General features: G+C 45.1%; 2 protein-coding genes across 3 annotated transcripts in view; one reads left to right on the top strand and one right to left on the bottom strand.

Moving 5' to 3' along the window:
- The window catches only part of MRPS18A (mitochondrial ribosomal protein S18A), a 124682-nt gene that overhangs the window by 36378 nt on the left and 60474 nt on the right, over positions 1-27830 (top strand). The window lies entirely within an intron of this gene.
- On the bottom strand, positions 1053-24596 carry RSPH9 (radial spoke head component 9). 2 transcript variants are annotated; one of them, XM_074988555.1, is made up of 7 exons: positions 24358-24596; positions 18106-18268; positions 17038-17167; positions 16243-16400; positions 14171-14198; positions 1595-1645; positions 1053-1316 (listed from the first exon to the last, which is right to left on the bottom strand). In XM_074988555.1, the coding sequence occupies exons 1-7, from the start codon at positions 24582-24584 to the stop codon at positions 1219-1221; spliced, it is 855 nt and encodes a 284-aa protein (XP_074844656.1). In that variant the 5' UTR covers positions 24585-24596; the 3' UTR covers positions 1053-1218. The 2 variants fall into 2 exon arrangements, with proteins under 2 accessions (XP_074844656.1, XP_074844655.1); XM_074988554.1 differs by lacking the exons at positions 1595-1645; positions 14171-14198 and having other exon boundaries at positions 1053-1315; positions 16254-16400.

The raw sequence follows: 27830 nt of genomic DNA, 5'->3' as shown, positions 1-27830 counted from the left end.
GTTCTCTCCTGAGGGAGGATTAAGAACTTGGGTTTACCCCACAGGGAGACATCCCAAGTGTGTTGTCTTGGCTTCTCCAAAGGGGCTTTTGCACTTGGGTGGTGGCAGTGTATCTCCCAGGTCAGGAAATCTGACTTTGGGGAGGTGTGTGGTGGTTTGTTTTTTTAAGCAGAAGCCTTTAGTGGCAGGGTACTTAAAAGTTCTTGTGGGTTCTCACTTCGAGTGCAGAAAGTGCTAGAGTGAGGAACAACCTTGATAACCCTAATGATCCTTTGTGGCTTTATTCTGTGGGGGGAAAAAGCTCTAGATTCAAGTCAGGTGGAGTGCAAGATGCCTGGATACTTGGCTTTAGGGAAATTTAAAGTGCTGAATACTTCAGATAAAATCTCTGGGCTAGCCACTCAGAAAATGGAGGCCAGGAACTCTATGGCCCTATTCTGCCCCCTTCCACACTCTTTGAATGATCACTACACATAATGCATTTAGAACACAAACTTCTGTAGCACTTATGGGTTACCTGCAGTAGAAATCAGCTATCAATTTAATAGGGGGAAAACAGTGACTGAATGAGACAAGCACAGTGGTATGTACAGTGTGTCACCCTAAATGTTAGAACCTGAGAGCACAGCATTTACCAGCACAGCAGACTGACTCTTGTACAGTTGAGTCTTTCACTTCTGCAAGCAGTAGGCAAGTGGGACCTTTACTTTTGGCAAAACAGACCCCCAGGCTCTTCCAACACTCACATCGAGCACAAGGTATGCCTGATTTTCTATTCATATTCTGCTGCAATCAACCTTCATTCAAGCTGCCTAAGAATCAAATCTGAACACAATGCCTGAGTGGTCAGACAGGGGGCTTATGTTTGACTCCTGGAGAGGAATCTTGCTCTTGCTGGAAGATGATGGGCGTGCACTATTGGCTAGTCTAAGATTTCTAGTGCCAGGCTCGGGAGGGCACTCGCCCCAGAAGTTGGGGGAAGAATATACACAATGAGGTATGAGGTAATGCCTTGGGGCTCTTTCTAGAGCACAGAAAACTGCAGGCAGGTGCAGAAGTTTCACACGGGTTTATTAGAGCAAATAACTGCAAATCAAGTCTAAAATCTAAGTGGAAACACTCTTTTCCTTGAATCTTCAGTTTGGGTGGGCAATTCACAGCATGAAGGGCAGGTCTATGTTCTTCTCACCTGTGCCAAGGTAGATATAGCCATGCTGTTTAGTCCTGGGGACATGGTAGAATGTCAGTCCTGGCCACAGCAAGCTCCTCAGAACCACCAAGCTGCCTCCCCTCTCCAGCTGGATGCTCCAGGATCCTACATAACAAAAAACACCATTAATGAAACACCCTGCCTGCAGGGAGATGTGCTAAGATCAAGGAGAGTTCCAATGGGTTGCTTCCTGGCTTAGAACAGGGAGGTGAATTAAATCATACACAGGGTTAGCTCACTGGGGACTCTGCTACCTTACAGGTGTACCTATGTGTGATCTGAGTTTAGGAGTCAGATTCTACTATTGGCTATACCTGCTAAGAGGCAGCAGATATTCTAATGGAGGGCTCTGTAGCCTGCTTGGTCTGTGTACCCACTGAGCCAAAAAAAAATAAATAAAGTAAAAACCTATTAATGCACAGTTAAGATTGCATGCTAGTGTTCCGAGACCTTACAGTCTGAACAACCAGGAACAGGCAAGGAACACAGCTAAATCCATACCATACACCTCCATTTCAGCCCTCCTAATCCCTACCTCTTCTCCCTGACCTGAACACCTCAAACCCTCTCTGCTCCCCATCACCTATTCCCAATATCCCTCTGCCAACCTCACGCAAGCATATGAAGATCTGAGTTTTCTGCTGCATACAGGTTTCATTTTCCCAAACTGAAATAATCCTTTGACAGAGACAGATTTTTGCAGGTTTCTTGCATGTATCAGATTTGAATTTACAATGTCTCAGTGTTGCTCAAGTTTGACATCCCCCTGAGTCACAAAAGTCTTATGGCCTATGGCAGGCTAGCAACTGTCTTGGTCAGGCTGTCTTCAAAGGGTAATCTGTTTGGCTTGGCTCACTGGTGTCAGTTACGTGCTTATATAGAGGCCAAACTCTTTCAAATACTGGTTTCAGTAGCATTCTCACAAAGGGTTTAGGATTGCCTTGCAGCAGGTGAGGTATACAATAAGTGACTGACGCCATTTTGACCATGAGCAGAGACAAGGTTTACACCTAGATGTGCACAAAAAAAAAAGGTTGGTAGAATCTGACACCTTTAAAAATAACTTTTTCCCTGCAGTGGGCTATTTCTTGAGAACTTGTTATGTGAATAACCAAATTTGGAATACTGATTCAGGGCCATGCCTCCATGAAGCACATCATATTTCAAGGTAATCCAGTTGTCAGTCTAAACAGAAAGTAGTCCTCAAAATTTTAAACTAAAGCAGCACTGGCGTGTTGCTATTATTTTTATGGTACCTGAGCTAGCTATATAGCTGATATAAGGAGGCTAACATGGAATGGGATATTAAACCCTTCCGTCCAAGCCTCCAGCAACCTCGGGAACAGGAATCTACAACTGGTCAAGAGCTGGAGTCTCTTCCCAGAATACTCCATGGCATTAACAGCAGGAAGACAGACAAAAGCTCTGCAATTCCAAGACGGAAGGCTTGCCCTATTGTAGGTCTTGGGGGAGAAGAAAGAAGAGAAAACTGAAAGGCTGGGACACTTCAGAGCTGCCTCCAAGCTCTGAGTGATTTATGGAAAAGGTTACTGTTCCCTGCGCCCTTCTTGGCTCTACTTTTAGAGTGGGGGTGGGAAGGGGATTAGTTTCAGTGTTAATTGTATGTTGGCTCTGCTGAGAAGGTTAGGAGCCAGGGCGAAAATGCGGTTTCTCCAGAAGTGAAAAGCTCCAAGCCACTATTTGTTTTATATTTGACGGGACAGTCTGGGAACAACCCACCACAGAGAAGGTGGCAGGAGTGTTAACTAGGGTTCAGTCCTAGGGGCCAGGAACTGCCTGAAGAAGAAAATATGGACCACAACACCAAATATGCAGTGGCTGGAGAGAGGTAAAGTAAAATGGGTGGGGAGAAGGGACCACAGGTAAATCTCTCCAATCAAAACAAGAAACATCTATAAGGTATCAGGCCCAAATCAGAATGTCAGCAGCTGGAAATTTTGTCTCTTACTGGCCCAAAATTAAGCTATCTGCTAGACTGAGAGCCTGTCGGCAACTGCTGCTTTCCAGAACAAGCAAAAATCTCCAGATTGTGTAGAATCAGTAACTTGATTCACTTCTTTCTGAGGGATCTTTCTGCTCCTCCTTCCTGAGGAACTCACATTTGTTAGGTCTTACAGGGCTCAGTTTTGTCACTTCATGTAGGTGTGGCCTGGGGAGGAATTAAGATGCTGTGTTCTTCCATCTTACCACCATGCAGCTGATCCCCAACTTTTCCTACTTCTTGACAAACCCAGACAAATCAGTGCCCCTAATGATTCAGTCTCTGTGAAATGAGGCTCCGGAGAAAAAGTTGACTTGAGGTCAAGCTTTATGAGATAAAAGAGATATTGGTTGGTAGGAGGATGCATTTGCTGGAGTTATGGCCTCACTGTCTACTAAGATTTTTCTCTTCACCCATGGTCAAAGTGGTGAGCAGACTTAGTTTTTTGTATGCTACATGCAGCAAAGTGGCCAGAAATATTTTTTCATCTTCTGGTAGGCATTGCCATTCCTCTTTATACAATCCAAGCCAGCGCCTATCTTCTTCTGATTGAGTTGCTGCAAGGCACTGTACTTGGGGCTGATGTAAAAGCCATTCAGAAACTGAAGCAGGTGCACTTTGTAGCTTTTAAGGGGAGCATATCAAAATAGAGCTTTGCACTTTACACTACCAGCTAATCAAACTTCCCATCATACTCATGTTTTGGTCCCTAGCTTTAAGTGGATTTGGGACTCAGCTATCTTAGAGCCTGAGTCTTTCCATAGATGACTGTGTTAGGTAACTCAAAAAGGATGCTCCCAGTGAGAGAAACCAGGTTTGTATTCATAAAGCACAGGGTTAGAATCCTCTTGTAGAATTTGTAACTATGGAGCTCTCATTCACCAGAGTGCAAGATAAGCTCAGATCTCACTATCTTGATACAACAGTACAAAACCCCACCTTTTCATGCAGCAGTTTTCCAAATAGGCATATAAGAAATTACCCTAACCCTGCTCTTTTGGAAGTCAGTCACCAGCATCTGACACTGATAAGAAAGCAGCCAAACAGAAAGAATGTCCCCTTCCTTCCCCTTTGAGAGAACACATTACAACAGCTCCCGTGAATTCAGAAAATTCAACGCTTCATTCACACCCTGCTGTGGTCTTTCCTGGTGCTCTAAAGCTCACCTTCCACTATGGTCACATCTGGGAGGAAGGATGGTCTTATGTTAAAGAATAAGATTAAGAAAGAGGTCTAACTCTTTGGTTCTGTTCCTGCCTCTGCCACTAACTCAGCACAAGAAGTGGATCTTAGCCACAAAAGCTAAAGATGTAATAAATGTGTTAGTGTTTAAGGTGCTACAGCACTGCTTGTTATTTGTGAAGCTTGTATGAGTTATTCAATTCAGTACTTCAGTTTCCTTCTCTGTAAAACAGACCTAATGCCTACTTCCTGGAAAGACTGTGAGATTTAACTGATTATTCTTTAAGTGTTTTGAGATTCTCAGATGGACCGTACTAGGGAAAGACACAATCATTTACACTGCAGGGCCAATGTAAATAGAATTTATAGCTGGCAGATAGAAAGTAGATTTTGCTAGCATTAAGTACTTCCACTTGGAAGGCACAGTTCTTTGTCAGATGTAGCCTGTGCTCTAACTAAATCACAAGCACACCTAGGGCTGACCCTTCTGTTTGACAGTAACTGAGCAGTGGTTCCTGAAGAAGCTGAGCTTGTGACAGAAGATTCCCACAATAATGCATCTCTGTTTAAGTTTCTGTTCATGAAAAAAAAAAACTATTTACTTTTAAGTTGCACCCGCCAAAGGTAAATAAGCCAAGCGCTGTCTGTGCTGCAACTCTTGCTTGTCCCAGCTCCAGAGGAGAGGGAGGGAGCTGCTGTGTGGGAGGAAAGAGCATGGGAAAAATATCCTCTGGATGAAGATCTGGAGCTTCCTATTCCCTCTTCGGAGCCGGCTGCAGCCTCCACCCCTCCAAACACAGGCAGGAATTCTAAAGAGTTCCTTACATCTTTCCAAACAATAAAATGTTTTGAAGCTCAGCCAACCAGTGTTAAACCACTGCCTCTTTTATAGTCCTTTAACAGCTGCCAGGATACCTGGGCTACATTTCAAAAGTCAAGCTGCCTCTCAGTTTCTTCCTTTCTAATCATAGATAGAAATCCTTGTCTCATCCTCCATGTCTGTTTCAGCTCCAGGCTGAACTGTGTTCACACAGCAATGGGGAATGTGCCAGGCTGAACTGCAAAGGCTTTTAAGCAATGCTGTTTGCAGAAGAGCTTCCCCTGGTGTATGGGCCGTTGTAAAGCTAACCTCCAATAGTACTGTTGCTGTGGAAGTGATTCAGTGCTCCTCATTTAGAGGTGAGGGTGAGAGAAGGCAGCTTTGTAAGTAACGCTGCCCTGATAGAGAGGCTTCCTGTCCTAAAAGGGTAATAAAAGTGACAGCATCTACTCCTCAACAGGCAAAAGGTCCACTGGCTAGAGCAGGAAGAGAAAGGCTGCATTCACCACTAACAGCACCCATAAGACCTTCTATTACTACAATTTTGCCACTGCTGAAGGAAAAACTGATCACCCAGACAACAGCCTGAATATTAATATCAATATACATGCCAGCAGGCCAGGTTCCCTTTCTATAGCAACAACACATCCTTCATGACCATAAGTGCTTAGCTCTGATACTGCTTCACCCACACCTACATCACCCTTAGTGTCCACTTTTCCCAGTGCCAAAAAACCTATGCCGGGGAGAGTTTTACATCCTTCACTGTCACCAATAAACAAAGAGTGCTGCAAAGGAGGGGGCCATCAGTAAAGGACTCCCTGCTCCAGCTCTTGATGGAATTCTGTGCCCCAAATCCTTCATTCTCTGACTACATACTAGCTGTAGAGTAAATCCTTCTGACTCCTAGTGGGCTCAGCCCATCATGCCAGTCACTGGCAAAAAGCTAAATCTCTCCAATTTGCCAAACATTAGAGGTGAGAAAAGAACCCAAAAGGTTACTTGAGTAAAAGTACAGCTGCTTTGGGGAATATACTTAAGTACAGGTCACTCATGTCCCTCTGGAAAACTACTTGAGTAAAGGTACAAACATCACATCTTTATTGTACTCAAGTAGCCAGAAGTGAAAGCAGCTGTACTTCTACTCAAGTAACTGAGTATTTTTTCCACCTCTGCCCAACATGCCACCTGCAACACACATGTTCAGCTGCAGTTAAACATTTACATTTTTTTAAATAAAAACTAAACAAAAACACAGCCTGACCATAGTTTCAATGCTATTAAAAGACCCACCCCAGCCAGAAAAGTGGAGCCTACAAAGAGTAGAATGTGGCCAAAAATAGATTCTTGCATGTTGCTAATGCCTGCAACATCCCTGTTACCTAAATGCAATTACAACAAAAAGTCCTAGGAGAAAAGTTTTCACTTCACAGCCTTTTCTCTACATTTTTCTCTCCTACTGTGAACTATTTTTCAATACAGAAGATAAAGTTTTTCAGTTAAAAACAAGGCATCTGCTTTCTTATGGCAAGAAGAGAGCCGTTGCTATCCTAGATTCACTCTACTCAGGTGCATGAGGACACAGCATGAAATTCACACCCAGCCCAGCTAGGCCTACTGATCTAAAACAACCTGATCTTTAGGATGGGGCTTAAATTTGCCCACTAGCAGCATTTCCACCAAACAGAAGGACGCAGACTTCGCACAAAAAGGAACATGGATGTGGAATGGAGCCTTGCACTGGGAAACAGCAGTAAAATACTGAATTAAAGACCAGGGGGCAGTTACAATGACAATCTCTTCCTAGCTGCTGTGATTCTGATGACTACACCCCCAGTCACTTCTTCGTGGGCCCCATATGGTGGGCTCAGAAATCTTTTAGAGTTGCAAAACACCCTCCTCCTCAAGTGCAGCTTTCGGTTGGATTCCATCACACTCCATATTTCTTGCTCAGCTGGTCGCTGTGGAAACGTTTTTGGAGCGTGCCAGAAGTCACGTAGCATGTACCTGGGGAGCCCCTGCATTAATCCGTCACCTTCGCAGATTCCTCTGATCCCATTGGTTACAGGAAAGAAAAAGGAGTCTCACGCCCCTCCTTGCTCTGAATGAAAGCCATTTCCTCCTTGCTGCTGGATTTCAGGCTCAATTCAGCTTCTTTTATGCTTTTGTCACTGAACAATGTGATGATTTTGAAGGAAAGATTAACAGGTCGATGAAAGGGTGCAATGGGCAGCTTTGTTCTAGCGTTAGGAGCCTTTTCCCTCAGAGTTTTTGGTCACCATCTCTTTTTTAACCTGTAGAGAATATTTGTCTGACTGTCCAATTGTGGCTGCTTGTAAGTCTCTACCTCCCTCAATAAAAAAGTGTTGGCCACTTTTAGGATGGAGTGATGACAAGTGGGGGATGGGGCAGGAGTAAATGAGTTGGAAATGATCCAAACACTAAAGGACTGTGCATCCGATTCTGTGCTAGCACACACCCACACAAACTGTAAACTCGGTGCTCTCACTGTATAGCCCATTCACAGTTCTGTGAAAAAAACTTGTAGGATAGGCAGATTTGCACAGAAGCAGTCACCCCTCTGAGTTACATAGGTCCCAGTTCATCCGGTTAACAGGACAAGGAGAGGAGCTCTGGAGTTACCCTGACACACATCCAGACTATTCCCTCCCTAGTAGGAATAGAGGTCAGGGGTCAGAATTTGTGGGAGATTTTGTGCTAACAAAGTCGGCACTAGCTTTCCTAACTTGGCAGGAATTTCCCCATAGATTGCCAGTTTCTCAAGGACTGTATCAAAAAGTGACTGTCCCTAGGCTTCTCCATTCTTCATACAGCCATATATCTCGTAAGGCCTCAGTGCCCATATACTGTTTGTGCAGAAGTGTTCCCAGGATATGAAGGGGAAGATCAGTGTCATGTTGACTCTTCTTCTTCCAAAAGCTCTACAGCCAAAAGAGCAGGATTTCTGTTACTTCCATTCCCTCTGCACCATGCCACAGAGGAGGGAGATATGACCTACCGCTTCCAGATTGTTTGCACACTAAGGCCGTGTCTACACGTGCCCCAAACTTCGAAATGGCCATGCAAATGGCCATTTCGAAGTTTACTAATGAAGCGCTGAAATGCATATTCAGCGCTTCATTAGCATGCGGGCGGCAGTGGCGCTTCGAAATTGATGCGCCTTGCCGCCGCGCGGCACGTCCAGACGGGGCTCCTTTTCGAAAGGGCCCCGCCTACTTCGAAGTCCCCTTATTCCCATGAGCTCACAGGAATAAGGGGACTTCGAAGTAGGTGGCGTCCTTTCGAAAAGGAGCCCCATCTGGACGCGCCGTGCGGCGGCAAGGCGCGTCAATTTCGAATCGCCGCTGCCGCCCGCATGCTAATGAAGCGCTGAATATGCATTTCAGCGCTTCATTAGTAAACTTCGAAATGGCCATTTGCATGGCCATTTCGAAGTTTGGGGCACGTGTAGACGTAGCCTAAGTCTTCAGCTATTCTTCCACAGTCATTAGTGGGTCACCCATGATGGGAACTGCAGGGAAGGTGTAAGAGACAACAGGGGGTATCAAACTAATGAATGATAGATTATTCCATAAATCAGGGATGGGAAGTGAGAATTTAACTGGCTGAGAAGGCTGAAATGCATACAGCACAATTCTGCTAATCTGAGCAGCCATTCAAATAATAGCTAGGAGACAATATAAATGCAGTTGACGTCAATGCAAACCTGTGAGCAGGCAGTATGTCACATAAAGCAGCTGCAAAAGCTGAGCTAGTTAAGCTTTCTCTGACTTTCAGTAACAGTTCTTACCTTAGGGCTTCACGCTCATGTAATGGCTCATCATTCCACAGAATAAGATTTATTCTGATACTGATCTATATGGCACTAAGCCAGAACACATGGATCTAAGAGGCTATCCCTGCATTTCCTGTCAGATCAAGAAAAAAGGCATTAACAAAAGTGGAATGAACAAGAGATCAGAACTAAAATGGAGACTTATTTTTTTTGAGGAAGAAAGAACTTTAAATCCCGAAAAGCTGCTGCAAAGACTCTTGGTCTGTGGCTTCATCATCTCCTTGTAGCAGTCAGGAGTGTGAGAGCCTTCGCCACAGCCCTGAGGTTGATGGGCCACTCAGCTCCAGTATAAACTCAGCCAAGGCCTTTGGCTAAACAAGCCCCCTGAAGAGATGTAGAATTGGGACCCAAAGATAGTAAATACTGTGCTTTATTATGCATAGAAACCAAGCCCAAAGAAAACAGACATCATTCCAGAAATCAGAGTGGACTATGGACAGCAAGTCTAAAACTGTAATACTAGCTGGCTCTGGAGTTCTCTGACTGCGCTGCCACATGAGGGACTCCAGTTCAGTCCAGAACTCCTGAGCTGACAGTGCCCAGCTCCAGAAGGAGGGAATATCTTGTGTCATTCTTGAGCAGCTCCTTTGGGTTGCTGCAGGAGTGACACTGACAAGCTCTGAAGTGACTTCAAACTCCTCTCCACTTGGTGAGAAGTATGGAAAGGTCTGATACAGACTCTTTGAAGGGGGAAATTATGGAAGAACTGAGCAAGTGTGTGCATGTTCTCACTCACGTGTGCACATTTGCACACTAGTGCACAACTCTTTTGAAAAGCCCAACAGTCTGTCTTGGAAGTTGTCTCAATTGTAGGGGAAATAGTAAATCTCTTCTCTAACAGGTCACCATATCACACACAGTCTGATCTGTCTCCACCTTCTGATACTAGGCTTGCTCATTTTACTTTTCAGGGATTTCCTTGTCTATGCCTAGCATTGATAATACTGAAGCCATACTGTCCCCTGCTGGAAAATGCTGTGTATAGCAGTCCTAAATTTACCCCCTGAGGGGTTGAGTTATATTAAAAAAAAGAAACCAGGTACAGACAAAGGTAGTACCCAACCTGTCTGTAACCCACCGCGCTGGCTATTTGGAGCTGATTCCCAGCATGAGAGGCTCCCAAAAGTTCCGGACACGCTCATCAGCTGTGCTGTCTCAGTACTGCTGTGTTATTGCTGGTTTACCAAAGTAGCCTTCTCCCTGGCAATTAACCGAGGAAATGCAGTATCTCAGGCTGTCAGACACACAGTCACCAAGGATTGCCCTTGCATTCTTGGGATGAGGATTGGCTGTGGGCCACATTGGAGAACTTAGGTCATATTTTGGCCACGCCAGTTTTAAGGCATCCTTTTCTTTCTAGCACTGCATTGCCCCTTTCATTCATTAAGAACCTTTTAGTTTGGATTTCAGTAAAACAGCTTGAAAAATCTTGTCCCTGTGTGGCTCTCGGCAGGCTAAGAAGTAAAGTGCTCTGGCTCTCAGCTTTCACAGGGCTAGGGTGGTGCTGCTTATTGTTAAGCAATGAAAGGGGAGGGTTCAGATCACATCTGTGAAACGTTAGCACAGAAGGGAGGCTGGGTGAAAGTAGGTGGCCAGCACAGCATAGCACTTTGCTGGATTTTGCAAGGCCACAGGGGAGATAGGCAGCCATTTGTCTTAGAGCCCCGATAACAGGCTGTCTTGCACACTGCTGGCTAGCTGGGGGCAGTAAATGCCTTAGCAGACACAGACTCTTTGGATAGTTGGAGACAAGGCTGATATGGGGTTAATCACCCCAGGGGGCCTTTGAAAGGGAGTTAATTAGCTATGTTAATGCCTGGAGATAAAGCAGGTTCGTGTCTCTTGGGGTATGTCTATACTTACTGTGGATAAGACGCACCGTGATCAATCTGCTGGAGATTGATTTTGCCACATCTGTGAAGACATGGCAATATCGATCTGTCTGGGCTCAGCCATCGACCCTGGTACTCCACACTATCACGTGGAGTGAGGGATGTCAGCACAAGCCCAAAGAGCCTTGATCTTCACTAGGGAACAAAGTCCATCCTGATACGTCAATTCCAGCTACACTAATGGCCTAGCTAGAACTGCATATCTGGGATCGACTTTGTTCCCTAGTGAAGAGAGGGCCTTGGCTCTGTCCCTCTGGACATCTGAGGCTTTTTCAGACCTCCCTGAAAGCATTACCAAAATAGTATTGTGAGCATGGCCCAAACAAACACACTCCCGGGCTCTATCTCCCACTCAGGAAAGAAGTCTCTCTGTGTGCAAAGACCCGTTAAGCACTGGCTTTCGGTGTGCAGATGAAGTGCATGTAAGCCAAGTTCAAAGTACATCACTCTTTTTTACCAGGCTATTGTCAGCAGCAGAGGTTACAGATAGGCTAATACACAAGTTTGGGGTCATGAAGTGGTTATACACCTCTTCATACGCAGTGCTGCATGGGGAATACAGTGGGAGCAGCCACACTTCCTTGAGAAGAGGTGGCGACTGAAGATGGGGAGTTGCTAGCTCCCCCCCCCACACACACTTACTCTGGAAAGGAGCTGGAACACTTTCTGTTTCTGTGGATTCCACTGAGTAATCTACTTCTCCCATTCCCCCTCGAGAATCTTGAAATAGAAAGAGGCCAGGGAGCCCCATCTTGGTCCACCCTGCATATATAGAGCCTGCAGGGAGCCTTCCCAAAAACCTCTCTCTAATATATAGACTGCAGGTAAACCACAAGGAGTCAGCTCACCTCAGCTCCCCACATGCTGAGATAGCAGTCACACCCCAGAAAGCCTCATCTCCACAGGTTCTCCATGTGTGCAGAGTTGGATATTGTAGTTCAAGCAGCCCTTAAGTAGAGTTGGTTGTAGTAAATACTGAGGCAAGAGTCACAGACCAGGGAGCGCAGCCCCTAAATCATCCCCAGTAGCAGTGAGGAAGTTCCAGTTCAATCTCACCCCACCAGTACTGTGGACAGAAATATATCCACAGACAGTAGGCCCCTCAAGATACGTGCAATTTGAGTGCACGTATCTTGGGTTTACACAACTCTGAGTGGGGAAACGTTGGTCAGTTCCCCGGCTCTTGTCAGGAGTAATGGCTGACTCGGGTGCTGCCACTGATAGGAGAGGTTCCTCCACCCTCATCTCTTGACTGCGTGCCATTCAGAGGAAAAAGGAAATTGACCGGCCTATGGCTCCCCTGAGTTGCATGAATTTTGACTTACACAGGGTTGCAAAAGTACACAACCCCCAAGTAAATCGAGGGGCTTACCGTAGTTTAGATCAGACAAGATCATGAAATCACTATTCTGATCTTCTGTAAGCTCCAGGTCATTAAATGTCACTCAATTACCTCTGTATTGAGCCCAATAACTTATGTTTGGTTCAAGCATGTTTTACAGAAAGACATTCAGTCTTGGTGTGAGGACATCAAGAAATGGAAAGAATCCATCACTTCCCTTAGTAGTTTGTTACAGCGGTTTTTAATGATCCTTGGTGTTAAAATTGTCTAATATGACTTATCTGGCCTTCAGCTTCCAGAAAGTGATTCTTGCTGTGGCTTTCTTTTTTAGATGAAAGAGCCATTTAGTACCCAATATTTTCTCTTCACAAATGTTCTTGTACACTGTAATCCAGTCACCTTTCAATCTTCTTTCTGATAAACTGAACTTACTATAAAGGCATTTTCTCCCGTTAGTGAATAATGTACCTGGCTTTTTTCTGCTCCCGTTCCAGTTCTTCCCCACCACTTTGAAAATGTGGACACCAGAACTGTATACTCTATTCTTGTATTAGTCTCCCCAATATGTTATACAGCAGTAAAATCACTTTGCTACATCTGCTTACAACCTGTTTATACAGCCAAGGATTAAAACAGCCCTTTTTTCCACAGCATCACATGGAGAGCTCACTCCACGGCACACACAAGGCACAGCAAAGAGCCAGCAGCGGGGCAGAACAGGGCTTGTAGACCCATCTCACTGATCACTATTCGAAAGAGGTGATCAGAGACAATTTGGGCCCAAGATATTTGAGTAGTTTTCAGATGTGATCTGACCCAAACCTCATACTTGTAGTTGGATTTTGTTGTGTTCAGGTTAGGTTGCAAGGACCTGCATCTCAGATGGGATCTTCTTTTACTCTCACCAAAAAACTAGTTAAATATCACTGCTTTTTTCCTCACACTCCTCCCATCTGAAGCACTAGAAAATAGACTAGTGGTATGAGAGCTGCATAAGGATCTGCCTGAGAAACAAAGAGGAACCAAACATTGAAACCTGACTAACTAGCTAACACAAGTTTTGTTCCACTGTGAGAGGGAAAAGTTATGGTTTGCAATAAGGTAGAGGGTAGACAAAGCAAGGATGGAGTTTTATTTAATTTCAAAACAATGAAAAGAGGGTAACCTTAACCTCAATCACAATTTTTATAGCAACAAAAATATATTGTGGGGTTACGCACCTATGAGCTTTGACAACTTCTGATCAAGAGAGGCCTCACTGTGGAAAGACAGGGATGCTTCAGGTCAGGACTAAAAGGGTTGCTTGAGAAGCGTGGAAGGGATCCAGCGCAGGAATATCCATGGTAGATGTGGGTCAGGACTGAGGTGCACTGGCAGGGGTGAGTGGGGAAGGAGAACCCAAGATTTGAACAGGAAAGGGGCTGCAACCAGGACTGAAGGACTTTGGACTGTGTGCAAAGGACATTTGCACAACACCTCCTTGCACTATGCCTGGCTCTGCCCTGTGCTATCCCCTCATTTTCATAAGCATCCATTCCAAGTTTTGGATAGAGGGAAAAAAATGCAAACTCTATGATCATCCACTGGCTGTGCTGGTCTCTTTTGTCTTTCAAAGCTCCAATTTAGGATTGATCTACATCCTGTGGGAATCGCTTAGAGAGGCTGCATGTTTTGCTGACCCTTTGTGCAACATTTGCCTGATTCCCATATCATGATGGGCTCATTATATAGGAATTGTCTCTACAGTCCATGCAGTGTCAAGGGAATGTGGCAGGATTTATAAAAGGAACATAAGATGAAATTCTACAGAAACTATGCAAAATCCTGCAATGGCCAAGTCTTCTGTTACAAAGCGCACAGCTGCACCTGGGCTGGAATTGCCTTTGAGAATCACCTCCACTAAGGAAATATAAGACAGCAATAACTCACGTTTACAATAACCTCGGGTAGCTATAATGAATGAACTTTGCTATTTTCCTCTCCTCTCATTGACCCCCACATCCTAACCCAGGGCTGGCTAAAATGCACCCTGTGGTCAAATGTAGCTACCAGAGCTCTACAAATCAACCACCTTCATGTGTAACACAGAAATGTGATCAACAAATGGCCTAGTCATTTAGGACCAGAAAGAGAGTGTTTAATGGTGGTACCTGTAGTCTCTTCAGGCTGCACTTGCATATTACAGATGAAGACAGCTGCAGTCAGCCCTCTGCAGCTGCAGTCAGACTCACAACTACCAATGCCTTTGCTGCCTCTGTTCTAGGGGAAGCACGGAAGGCTCTAAGGACACGGCCTCCTGCACTGGCTCTATTTGTTCAGCTATAGCATGAGTAAAGCATTCTGTTCCGCTTTTATATGAGATTTCTTGATCTTCACAGAACAACTGTAGGCCTGACCCCTGGAGTTTTCTTGCCTTCAGTCAGTGCCTGGCTTGATCTCTATCCACACAAATTCTACTATTGATAGCGATGAGGAGCTGAATTACATGTGTGCCTCCTTCTTATTTCTGCAAAGTGTTTGCTTGCCTGGACTGGTGGCAAAAACATATCAGTGAAGCAACAGGCAAATCATGAAGATTGGCTTCTCACAACCAGGAGTGCTGGTGAAAAGTACCAGCTTTAGTGACAGTATTGAGCTTGAAGGCTTGTGTTCACTGAACAAGGTGAGCAATAGTAGTGCAAGAAAGGTGTGATACACTGATTAGCATGGCCATTTCGAAGTTTTTACTAAGTGGAGACATAGCCTAGAAGGAAGATAAAATGGCAAGCCAAAATCCAGGCTTTTGAGGCAATTAGAACTTTTTTACATCTGGACAAAGGACTATCTCACACTGGAAGCCTTGGCCCAACCCACAAGCATTTAGCAAGCCATCAAAATACAGACAGAAATACAGAGCAAGAAACTGAAAGAAGTTCATGTTTTATAAGGATTACCGTATATGTCTGTAGAGTTAGGTGCACTTCCAATCCTTATACTGCAATAAAGAATGTATCTGGAGAGCATGTGGGACTTATAAAAACAACACTCTGCCTCTCTAAGCTATGAACTAGATCCTGGCCAGAGTTTCAGAGACAGATGAGTTTCATAAATCCAACCTGCTGGCATATCTTTAGAGGAAGATTCTGCCAAAGGAGTCTTCTGGGGGTTATTAAAGAAAAACTATAAAGGCTATTGACCAGACTGATAGGATCTGAGCTACACCTATACTGTAACATGCACATCTGTATACTCCCTCTTTCTCCTTTCAGTTTGTTTTATCCTGCCAATGTAACAGATGATTACACACTGCAGCATTTCTACTGCAGTTTATCAAAGGAAAGTTTGAACTCAGCCTCCCAAAGATATAAGTTTAGAGTTAATGAGAGCCATTTAGATAAGGAGAGCAATATAGGATGGGATGGGAGGTGTGAAATACTTCAAACCCCATAAACTGCCCTCTATCACTAGCAGTGTTATCTGCCCTAGTGGGGCACCATCTGCTACAGACCCCTTCCTAATCAGGACAGAATGCAGAGCTCCAGCAGATGAGAGTGCTGGCACAGGGGTCAGGAGAAGTTACTCATCATAAGGATGTGACAGTCCTACTGCAGTTTGTATTTATCAGGAGAATCTTGGCAAATGTGAGTGTTTAAGATTTCTTAAGCGATGGTCCAAACACCATATTCCTGTGTGCTCGATGGAGCTACTTTGAAGCTCAGTGTGGCCCAACAAAGACGAAGGGCTCTTTCTGAGTATGCCAGCTGTACAGAATTCTTGGGCCTACTCCACTTTGGATCTGGCTATCTCTTTCCTTCCATCCTTTGACTCTGATCTCTTAAGACAAACTGTAACAGAGAGGAAGCCGTGCTAGTCTATACACTATCAAAACAAAAAGCAGTCAACCTAATAAACTATTTTGCTAGTCTTTAAAGTGCTACTTGACTGCTTTTTGTTAAGACAAACTGTTTACCTTTTGGGATGTCATGCTCCAGAGAGTCCAGAAAGTCAATGGATGGGTCCAGGTCAGCCTTTTGTAGGAGTGTTCTGTTCTTCAGATTAACAGGCTCAGTAAAGTGGAAATATGAGTTTAACTTTTTTGCCTCAGTCAGAGACAGACCTGTAACACAAACCATTGGAGACTGTCAGCACCATATCTAATCAAATGCTCATTATAGCAAGATCTCTCCATTCAACCGTAGTCCAGAGAGCAAGGCAGAACCACAGCCCCCCACCATTTTTGTCCCATAGGTTCCTCATCAAAATCAGACACCTACTGGAAATGGACGGTCTCACAGTGTTGTGCGAGATTTTGCAGGCAGTGCAGATTGCAGTCCCAGATCAGCAATGGGTGCTGAACAAATTTCTCTGTGAGCCCTACAATCAGAGGGAGAATGCCTCTAGTTCTGCAACTGCCAAATGCTGCTAGAAACTTCACAGATCATTAGCATAAAGGAAACTCTGTGCTCAGTAACTTTAGGGACTCGGAATCAAATCAAATCCACTGGTAATTTGGAGTTCTCCCATCTTTCAGATTTATGCACTCTGTATTAATGATTCTGTTAGCAGTTCCATAAACTGAACCAAAATTTAAGCAACAGCAGTAGATTTCCTGTATTCTGTTCACCAAGCTAAGGAAGAGGAACAAACCAAGAATCAGAATACCAGCTAGAAGAAGAAAATAATCTTCTCTTACTGCTTTTATATTCAAAATACAGACATGCACCTGAATCTTGATTTAGATTATGTAGATTTACCTTCAAAGTTCCTGTTTTCATGAACGGGTCCAAGGGGAGTCTTCACAAATGCACCCCGTGGGACGATTCCCACTGCCTTATCTATCTGATCTATGGTAGCTACAAGACGTATTTCCTCCTTGATCATAGGCTTTAAAGAAAAATAAGCAAATATTAAATCACAGCTGTCATTGTTTCTTTTACTGGAATTAAATTCAGGGTGCCTGGAGGAACCACAGTACAGTCATCATCCTGAGTTTGATCAGATTATGAGAATGATCAAAAATCACATATTCCTCATGAAAGAATATAAACAAACAAGATTGTTAAGAGTATACAAGTCAAACCAACTGGGACAATAGCTATTATTTCCTTCCTCTGGATTAACCCAGGCATAAGTGAGATCAGAATTTATTCATTTGAGTACTGTATAAACAATTGTGTGTTCAGTTCCTATATAAAGTGTCAGGAATAGTTAGGAGGCAATATGCAAATATTAAATACTATTATATAAAAATATCTGAAATGAATTCACATCATTCATATAAACAGGGAGAAGAAATTAAGATGTTTCTGAGATATTTATAATTCCAAGGTTAGCAGAAGTGGTCAATGAAAGTTACTGCTATTCCATAGAGAAAGAAATCAGGAATATGCATATTCATCCCAATGTGAGTTGTGGATTCCTTAAAGGAAACGTGAGCTATGTTGAACTCCTATTAAGACAGAAATACTACTAAGACTGAAATACTACTATCCCTCTTTTTCTAAGGCAACAGTTCCCAATGTTTTTGGATACCAGTCAATGCCATTTGCTTCTCTACAACTCCTCCCATTCAATGGCATTCACTCAAACACACTTTGGTAATCAATGATGGGATCCTCACAAGTGTTTTTGTACTGGTGCAGCCTGAACTCAATTGATGGTTAAAGCATTCACAGCTGGTTGGGATGGGCAGCGAACTGTGAAGCAGTATAGGTTTATTACCAGGAAAAAGCATCAAATCTAGTTTGTTCGGTTCAGGCTGGGAACAACCATGTTAGAAGACAGTTAGAAGAGAGGTCTAGAAAATGGCCTGATGTACTTACTCCACTCTCCTCTTCGTATAGTCTTTCATTCTCTTCACCCTTCCTCTCAGTGGACTCATACTCATAAGATGGATCCCCTTGGAAACGACCCTTTATTCCAGCAGTCTGTGTAATCATTTCCGCAGTAGCTGGTGGCAGAAGGCTCCACTCCACGCAGTTCAGGCTGTCAATCACATGAACACAACAAAGAGCAAAGATTAGTGAAACACAGGGACCCTCCCTTTCAGGTGTAATACTACTCTGTACAGCCAGCATCACACTGACTTTTTAAAGAAAGGGTGGTTGTGTGGTTAAAGAACTGGTTGTGTGGAGGTTTGGGTTTTACCACAAGCTCTGCCACAGACTGTCCTGTGTGAACTTAGGGCATGTCTATATTGCAATAAGAGACCCAAGGCTAGCCTGGGATAGCTGACTCAGGCCCCCAGGCGGTAGGCCTACAGAATGGTACTGTAGACATTCTGGCTCAGGCTGGAGCCTAGGGTCTGAGACTCCATGACAAGGGAAGGTCCCAGAGCCAAGCTCCAGCATGAGCATGTTCAGCTACACTGCAGTTTTACAGACCCACAGCCTGAGTCCTATGAGTCTGAGTCAGCTGACCCAGATGAGATACAGCAGTGCCATAAGTCTTTCATCACAGCACAGACATTCTATTAGGTAAGTTTCCATACTTTTCTGTGCCTCAGTTATTACCACTCTGTAAAACCCACTTCTCTGAGGGAAACTGTGCAGAGAAATTCATGAAGGTCCATGGGGACTCAGATGATAAGGAGATTAGCACCATAAACCACCGTAATGAAGTTTTGTCAAGTCAGAGGCAAAGACAGAAACCAGCTCTTTCCTGCCTGCCATCCCTCTCAGCTGCAGAAATAGAATCATAGAATACTAGAACTGAAAGGGACCTCAAGAGGCCATCGAGTCCAGCCCCCTGCCCTCATGGCAGGACCAAGTACTGTCTAAACCATCCCTGATAGACATCTGTCTAACCTGTTCGTAAATATCTGCAACGATGGAGATTCCACAACCTTTCTTGGCAATTTATTCCACTGTTTGACCAACCTGACAGTTAGGAACATTTTCTTAATGTCCAATCTAAAATTCCCTTGCTGCAGTTTACGTCCATTGCCTCTTGTTCTATTCTCAGAGGCCAAAAAGAGCAAGTTTTCTCCCTCCTCCTTATGACACCCTTTTAGACACCTGAAAACCACTATCATGTCCCCCCTTAATCTTCTTTTTTCCAAACTAAACAAGCCCAATTCTTACAGCCTTTCTTCACGGGTCACGTTTTCTAGACCTTTATTCTTGTTGCTCTTTTCTGGACCCCCTCTAATTTCTCCACATATTTCTTGAACTGCAGCGCACAGAACTGGACACAATACTCCAGCTGAGGCCTAACCATTGCAGAGTACAGCGGAAGAATGACTTCTCGTGTCTTGTTCACAACACACCTGTTAATGCATCCCAGAATCATGTTTGATTTTTTTGCAACAGCATCACACTGTTGACTCATATTTAGCTTGTGGTCCACTATAACTCCTAGATCCCTTTCTGCTGTAGTCATTCCTAGATAGTCTCTTCCCATTCTGTATGTGTGACACTGATTGTTCCTTCCCAAGTGGAGCACTTTGCATTTGTCCTTATTAAACTTCATACTGTTTACCTCAGTCCATTTCTCCAATTTATCCAGATCATTTTGAATTATGACCCTATCTTCCAAAGCAGTTGCAACCCCTCCCAGCTTGGTATCATATCCAAACTTAATAAGCGTACTTTCTATACCAATATCTAAATCATTGATGAAGATATTGAACAGAACCGGTCCTAAAACAGACCCCTGCAGAACCCTACTTGTTATAGCTTTCCAGCAGGATTGAGAACCATTAACTACTCTCTGAGTACAGTCATCCAGCCAGTTATGCACCCACCTTATACTAGACTCATCTAAGTTGTATTTGCCTAGTTTATTGATAAGACTATCATGCGATACTGTATCAAATGCTTTACCAAAGTCTAAGTATACCACATCCACTGCTTCTCCCCTATCTACAAAGCTTGTTATCCTATCAAACAAAGCTATCAGATTGGTTTGACATGATTTGTTCTTTACAAATCCATGCTGGCTGTTCCCTATCACCTTACCACCTTCCAAGTGCTTGCAGATGATTTCTTTAATTACCTGCTCCATTATCTTTCCTGGCACAGAAGTTAAGCTGACTGGCCTGTAGTTTCCTGGGTTATTCTTATTCCCCTTTTTATAGATGGGGACTATATTTGCCCTTTTCCAGTCTCCTGTCTCCCATGATTTTTGAAAAATGATAGCTAAAGGCTCAGATACCTCCTCTATCAGCTCCTTGAGTATTCTAGGATGCATTTCAGCAGGCCCTGGTGACTTGCAGATATCTAATTTTTCTAAGTGATTTTTAACTTATTCTTTTTTTATTTCAACTTCTAACCCTACAACTTGCATTCACTATGTTAGGCATTCCTTCTTCAGACTTCCCAGTGAAGACTGAAACGAAGACATCATTAAGCATCTCTGCCATTTACAAGTTCCCTGTTACTGTTTCTCCCTCCTCACTGAGCAATGGCCCTACCCTAGCCTTCCTCTTGTTTCTAATGTGTTTATAAACAAGTCTTCTTGTTTCCCTTTATGCCTGTAGCTAGTTTGCACTCATTTTGTGCCTTAGCCTTTCTAATGTTGCTCCTGCATTCTAGTGTTGTTTGCTTATATTCATCCTTTGTAATTTGTCCTTGTTTCCATTTTTTATACGATTCCTTTTTTATTTTGAGATCATGCAAGATCTCCTGGTTAAGCCAAGGTGGACTTTTGCCATATTTTCTATCTTTCCAATGAAGCGGGATAGCTAGCTTTTGGGCCCTTAATAATGTCCCTTTGGAAAACTGCCAACACTCCTCAGCTGTTTTTCCCCACAGCTTTGTTTCCCATGGGACCTTACCTACCAGCTCTCTGAGTTAACCAAAATCTGCCCTCCTGAAATCCATTATCTCTGTTTTGCTGTTTTCCCTTCTACCATTCCTTAGAATTGTGAACTCTATGGTTTCATGATCACTTTCACCCAAGCTGCCTTCCACTTTCAAATTCTCAAGCAATTCCTCCCTAAATTTGTTAAAATGAAATCTAGAACAGCTTCCCCCCAGTAGCTTTTTCAACCTTTTGGAATAAAAAATTATGTCCAATGCAGTCCAAGAACGTATTGGATAGTCTGTGCCCTGCTGTATTAGTGTCCCAACAGCTGTGTCTACACGTGCACGCTACTTCGAAGTAGCGGCACTAACTTCGAAATAGCGCCCGTCGCGGCTACACGCATCGGGTGCTATTTCGAAGTTAACTTCGATGTTAGGCGGCGAGACGTCGAAGTCGCTAACCTCATGAGGGGATCGGAATAGCGCCCTACTTCGACGTTCAACGTCGAAGTAGGGACCGTGTAGACGATCCGCATCCCGCAACGTCGAAATTGCCGGGTCCTCCATGGCGGCCATCAGCTGAGGGGTTGAGAGACGCTCTCTCTCCAGCCCCTGTGGGGCTCTATGGTCACCGTGGGCAGCAGCCCTTAGCCCAGGGCTTCTGGGTGCTGCTGCGGCAGCTGGGGATCCATGCTGCAGGCACAGGGTCTGCAACCAGTTGTCGGCTCTGTGTATCTTGTGTTGTTTAGTGCAACTGTGTCTGGGAGGGGCCCTTTAAGGGAGTGGCTTGCTGTTGAGTCCGCCCTGTGACCCTGTCTGCAGCTGTGCCTGGCACCCTTATTTCGATGTGTGCTACTTTGGCGTGTAGACGTTCCCTCGCAGCGCCTGTTTCGATGTGGTGCTGCGCAACGTCGAAGTTGAACATCGACATTGCCAGCCCTGGAGGACGTGTAGACGTTATTCATCGAAATAGCCTATTTCGATGTTGCTACATCGAAATAAGCTATTTCGATGTTGGCTTCACATGTAGACGTAGCCAACATGTATCTGGATAGTTGAAGTCCCCCATCACCACCAAATCCTGGGCCCTGCATGACTTGGTTAGTTGTTTAAAAAAAGCCTCACTCACCTCTTCCATCTGGGTAGGTGGCCTGTAATAGACCCCTAGCAGGACATCACCCTTGTTTTTCACCCCTCTTAGTCTAACCCAGAGACTCTCAACACGTCCATCTCCTATGTTCATCTCCACCTCAGTCCGTGTATACATTTTTAATAGATAATGCAATACCACCTCCCTTTCTTCCCTGTCTATCCTTCCTAAGCAGGCTGTACCCTTCAATACCAACATACCAATGATGTGTATTATCCCACCAAGTTTCTGTGATGCCAACGATGTCATAGTTCTATTTATTTATTAGCACTTCCAGTTCTTCCTGCTTACTACCCATATGTCTTGCACTTGTATATAGGGATCTAAGATATTGATTTGATCTTGCCTCCCTGTTTTGCCCTGACCTTCTTCTTACTCTAACATTGTAGCCCATACTCCCTCCTATTTCTGACTCATCTCCCAGGTTTCCATGGTCTCCACTTACCTGTGGACTTTGCTCCCCTGTCCCTGTCGAACCTAGTTTAAAGCCCTCCTCACTAGGTTAGCCAATCTGTGTCCAAATACAGTCCTTCCCTTCCTTGAAAAGTGAACGTCATCTCTGCCTAGCATTCCTTCCTGGAATAGCATCCCGTGGTAAAGGAAGCCAAAGCCTTCCTGGCGACACCATCTTCGAAGCTAGGCATTCACCTCTAGGATGCACCTGTCTCTGCCTGGGCCCCTACCACTGACAGGCAGGATTGAGGAGAATACCACCTGTGCCCCAAACTCCCTCACCCATGCCTCCAGAGTCCTGAAGTCACTCTTGACCTGCTCAGTGTCACACCTTAGAGTATCATTAATGCCCACATGGATGAGACTCATGGGATAGTAGTCAGAGGGCCAGATAATCCTCGACAACACCTCCGTAATGTCTCGGATATGGGCCCCCGGCAAGCAGCACACCTCCCAAGATGCAATGTCAGGGCGACAGATGGGCGCCTCCATCCCCCTCAGAAGAGAGTCCCCAACCACCACTACTCTACATTTCCTCCTCGCAGTGGTGGCAGCAGACTTCCCAGCCTTGGGGGTATGAGGCTTCTCCTGTGCTGTACAGGGTGATTCTTTGTCTCCTGTATCAAGTACAGCGTAACTGTTTCCTAGTACCACGGTGGGAGGGTTCTGAGCAGGGGCGGAACACTGCCTACTGCCAGAAGTAACAAGCTGCCAGTGTCCACCACGATCTACCTCCTCCTCCACCAGTGGTTTACCAGCCGTCCCGTGTACTGGGACAGTTACCTCAGCTGTCTCTACATGAATAGTATCCAGGAACTACTCGTGGAGTCGGATACTCCTCAAACTAGCTACCTCCTCCTGTAGCTCTCCCACCTGCCACCTGAGAGATTCCACCAGCAGACACCTTTCACACTGGATGGTCCCCCCAGCCTGGATATCAGTAAGTGGGAATTGCAAGCCACAGTCCCTGCAAAGCCACACCAGGATCTCGGTAGAGGCATCCATGGTCAGGCCCAGTCTTCCCCACCACCTAGTCTCTTGTGGACAAATGGAATGAAGCTGCCCTTCCAGGGACTCTATGGACAGCTCCTGGATCCAGCCTGCCCCCACCCACCTACACCTTTATGGACAGCTCCTGCCCCCAGATATACATATATGTACATACAGATACTGCTTCCTCCAACATGCACACATCTATAGGGACAGCTCCTGCCCACCCCATCCACAGACAGACACATGTAGGGACAGCTCCTGCCCCTCACCACAAACACACGTGCATCTGTATGGAAATCTAGATTGAGCCTTTACACACACACACCCTGTAGAGGTGGCTCCTCCCCTCCACCACACACACCTGTTCAAACATCTTCTGCTCTCACACACACCCCTGTGTGCACATCTCTTTACACGGACACACACACAAACCTGTAGGGACAGCTCCTCCCACACTCACTTGTGGAATAGCTCCTGTCCCTGCCCACGCACACCTGTACACAGAGCTCTATTCCCCCACACCCACCAATAGGGACAGTTCCTTTCACACACTTCTGTAGGGACAGCTTCGCTCACACCCCCCATCTATATGGGCAGGTACTACCACCCCCTCCTCCACCCCCACCCCGTAGGGACAGCTCCTAGGTTGAACCTGCCCACGTCCGCGTCCGCTTCCCCCGCGCCGCCCCACATATACACCTGCAAAGGCGGCTCTGCTCCGCCCACACGCACACCTGTAGAGGCGGCTCCTGGGCCCAGCGCGGTCTTCCCCCAGCCCCTCGGCGATGTAATAGGGCCCGCGGATGCCCTGGATGCGGCCCCAGAACCGGACCTGCTCGAAGCGATAGTCCCGGCGCAGCAGCAGCAGCGATGTCCGCAGTGCCGCCCGCTTCTCCGCGCTCAGCCCCCCGCCGACCCCGGCCACCAGGTCCAGCGCGTAGGGCAGAGACTCAGCGTCCATGGCGGGGCTGCAGTCGCGCAGGAAGCCGCGTCCAGTTACCTAGCAACCGCGTCCACGGAGATACGTCATCGGAGCCGGGAGGGGGTGTCGCGCCGTTGCGATTGGAGGACAGAGGTCACAAGGTGCTGGGGTCAGAGGTCATGGGGGCAGACTTTAACTCCCCCATTAACTCTTTACTTCAGTTGCCGGGGCAGAGGGGTCTCATTTTTTCATCAAAACTGAAAATTAATCGAATTCAGTCTCATGGACACAATGTAGAGGCAGATGGTGACACCACGGCAACCACAACACCCATGGGAGTAAAGTACACCTGGGCAACGGCAACACCCTATTGCAGCCCCAGTTTCTCCTCAGAACTGCTGACCTAAAGAAAAAGAGCATAATGGCTTCCCTCCTTCATCTCAGCCAGATGTAGCCTCTCCCTCGTGCCTCCCCATCTCCAAGCCTGTCCCACCCAAACCCGACATCCCTCCGTCCCAGCTTTCCCACTTGGAGCATGCATGGTGGTGGAAACAGGCATTGCCACATAGTAAATTGTTCTGGAGACAGCCTCTGTCATCATCCTGCAGCAAGGTACAAAATGCCCAATCTACTTAATAGCACTCAAATGTATGTCTGGCCTGGAGATTCACAGGTCCCGAGGCAAGGGCTGGAGTCAAAGATACAAAGGTGCCAGGAGGCTTGGCAGCACTCAGAGAGCCAGAGTGACTCAGTGTGTAATTGGGTAGTTATCTTAAGGTTTTCCTAGCACACTCCTGTCTTGTGTGGGTGAATCCTTGGTTCCACTGGAAGGACTGGAATTCCCATTAGCATGGAGTGAATGCCATCAAGAGAGTCAATGAGAGAAATCCAGACAGCACCTAATCACCTGTAATCATGGCATGGAGTTCCAAAGTCATCTCTTAAGAGGCAGCCCTGTGATAGGTTCACCTTGTGATGAAGGAGACAGCAAAGATTGTGAAAACGTTTGCAGATGGTAGCCTGTCTAAACAGACCTCTGTATGCTGTTCCTGTGTAAAGTGGAGCACTCTGAGTCACTAGGGAGAAGCAGCTTCTTAAAAATGTGGTTGGAACAGACTGCCTTGCATGAATACCCAAGATCTCAGGAAGTTGTACACACACAAGGTAAGTCTATGAACCTGCAAGACAGCTAACTCGACAGTCAGATTGATAACTCTGGAGGCTAGCATCCATTGTTTTAACCTCAGATCATCACAGGCAATAGCAACTCAAGATTTTTATATGCATTGTGTGTCTTGTTTGGCATACCACAAAGCATTCTCACCGCCCCATTTCATAAGAACAGGAAAACAGCCATCCTGGGTCAGACCAAAAATTCACCTAGCCCGGTATCCTGTCTTCCAACAGTGGCCAGTGCCAGGTGACCCAGAGGGAATGAAAGGAACAGGTTATCATCAAGTGATCCATTCCGTGCCACTTATTCCCAGCTTGTAGCAAATAGAGGTTAGAGACACCATCTCTACCCTCCTGGCTAATAACCATTGATGGATGTTATCCTTCATGAATTTGCTTAATTCTTTTTTAAACCATTTTATAGTCTCTTGTCCTTCAGGACATCCTCCGGCAAAGATTTAATAGAATCATAGAATACTAAGACTGTGAGGGACCTTGAGAGGTCATTGTGTCCAGCCCCCTGCCCTCAGGGAAGGACCAAGTACTGTCTAAACCATCCCTGATAGACATTTATCTAAGCTGTTCTTAAATATCTCCAGAGATGGAGATTCCACAACCTCCCTAGGCAATTTATTCCAGTGTTTGACCACCCTGACAATTAGGAACCTTTTCCTAATGTCCAACCAAAACCTCCCTTGCTGCAGTTTAAGCCCATTGCTTCTTGTTCTATACTCAGAGGCCAAGAAGAGCAAGTTTTCTCCCTCCTCCTTGTGACAACCTTTTAGATACCTGAAAACTGCTATCATTTCCTCCACTCAATCTTCTTTCTTTCCAAAGTAAACAAGCCCAGTTCTTTCAGCCTTTCTTCATAGGTCAAATTCTCTAAACCTTTGATCATTTTTGTTGCTCTTTTCTGGACCCTCTCCAATTTCTTCACATCTTTCTTGCAATGCGGTACGCAGAACTGGACACAGTACTCCAGCTGAGGCCTAACCATTGCAGAGTAGAGCGGAAGAATGACTTCTCGTGTCTTGCTCACAACACACCTATTAATGCATCCCAGAATCATATTTGCTTTTTTTGCAACAGCATCACACTGTTGACTCATATTTAACTTGTGGTCCACTATAACCCCTAGATCCCTTTCTGCCATACTCCTTCCTAGACAGTTGCTTCCCATTCTGTATGTGTAAAACTGATTGTTCCTTCCTAAGTGGAGCACTTTGCATTTGTCTTTATTAAACTTCATCCTGTTTACCTCAGACCATTTCTCCAATTTATCCAGATCATTCTGAATTTTGACCCTATCCTCCAAAGCAGTTGCAACCCCTCCTAGCTTGGTATCACCTGCAAGTGTAATAAGCATACTTTCTATGCCAATATCTAAATCGCTGATGAAGATATTGGACAGAAACAGTCCCAAAACAGACCTCTGTGGAACCCCACTTGTTATACCTTTCCATCAGGATTGAGAACCATTGATAAATACTCTCTGAGTATGGTTATGCAGCCAGTTTTGCACCCGCTTTATATCAGCCCCATCTAAGTTGTATTTGCCTAATTTATTTATAAGAATGTCATGCAAGACAGTATCAAATGCCTTACTAAAGTCGAAGTATACCACAGCCACCGCTTCTCCCTTATCCACAAAGCTCATTATCCTGTCAATGAAAGCTATCAGATTGGTTTGACGTGATTTGTTCTTTGCATACCCATGCTGGCTATTCCCTATGATCTTGCCACCTTCCAAGTGTTTGCAGATGATTTCCTTAATTACTTGCTCCATTATCTTTCCTGGCACAGAAGTTAAACTGACTGGTCTGTAGTTTCCTGCATTGTTCTTATTTCCCTTTTTATAGAAGGGCACTATATTTGCCCTTTTCCAGTCTCCTGTCTCCCATGATTTTCGAAAAATGATAGCTAAAGGCTCAGATACCTCCTGTATCAGCTCTTTCAGTATTCTAGAATGCATTTCATCAGGCCCTGCTGACTTGCAGACATCTAACTTTTCTAAGTGATTTTTAAGTTGTTCTTTTATTTCATCTCCTAAACCTACCCCTTTCCTACTAGCATTCACTATGTTAGACATTCCTTCTTCAGACTTCTCGGTGA

This window comes from Carettochelys insculpta, chromosome 3 (genome assembly GCF_033958435.1).
Source record: "Carettochelys insculpta isolate YL-2023 chromosome 3, ASM3395843v1, whole genome shotgun sequence".
Taxonomy (NCBI): domain Eukaryota; kingdom Metazoa; phylum Chordata; order Testudines; family Carettochelyidae; genus Carettochelys; species Carettochelys insculpta.
This window is presented reverse-complemented; position numbering and strand designations above follow the sequence as displayed.

What these genes read in the sequence shown, in the direction of transcription:
- RSPH9 (XM_074988555.1), bottom strand. Translation starts at nt 24,584, where the DNA reads ATGGACGCTGAGTCTCTGCCCTACGCGCTGGACCTGGTGGCCGGGGTC. An exon ending in TATACGAAGAGGAGAGTGGA is followed by an intron (nt 17,168 to 18,105) that starts GTAAGTACATCA and finishes TTTTCTTTAAAG; the next exon opens with CCTATGATCAAGGAGGAAAT. An exon ending in TCCCAAAAGGTAAACAGTTT is followed by an intron (nt 14,199 to 16,242) that starts GTCTTAACAAAA and finishes TCCTTAGTGGAG; the next exon opens with GTGATTCTCAAAGGCAATTC.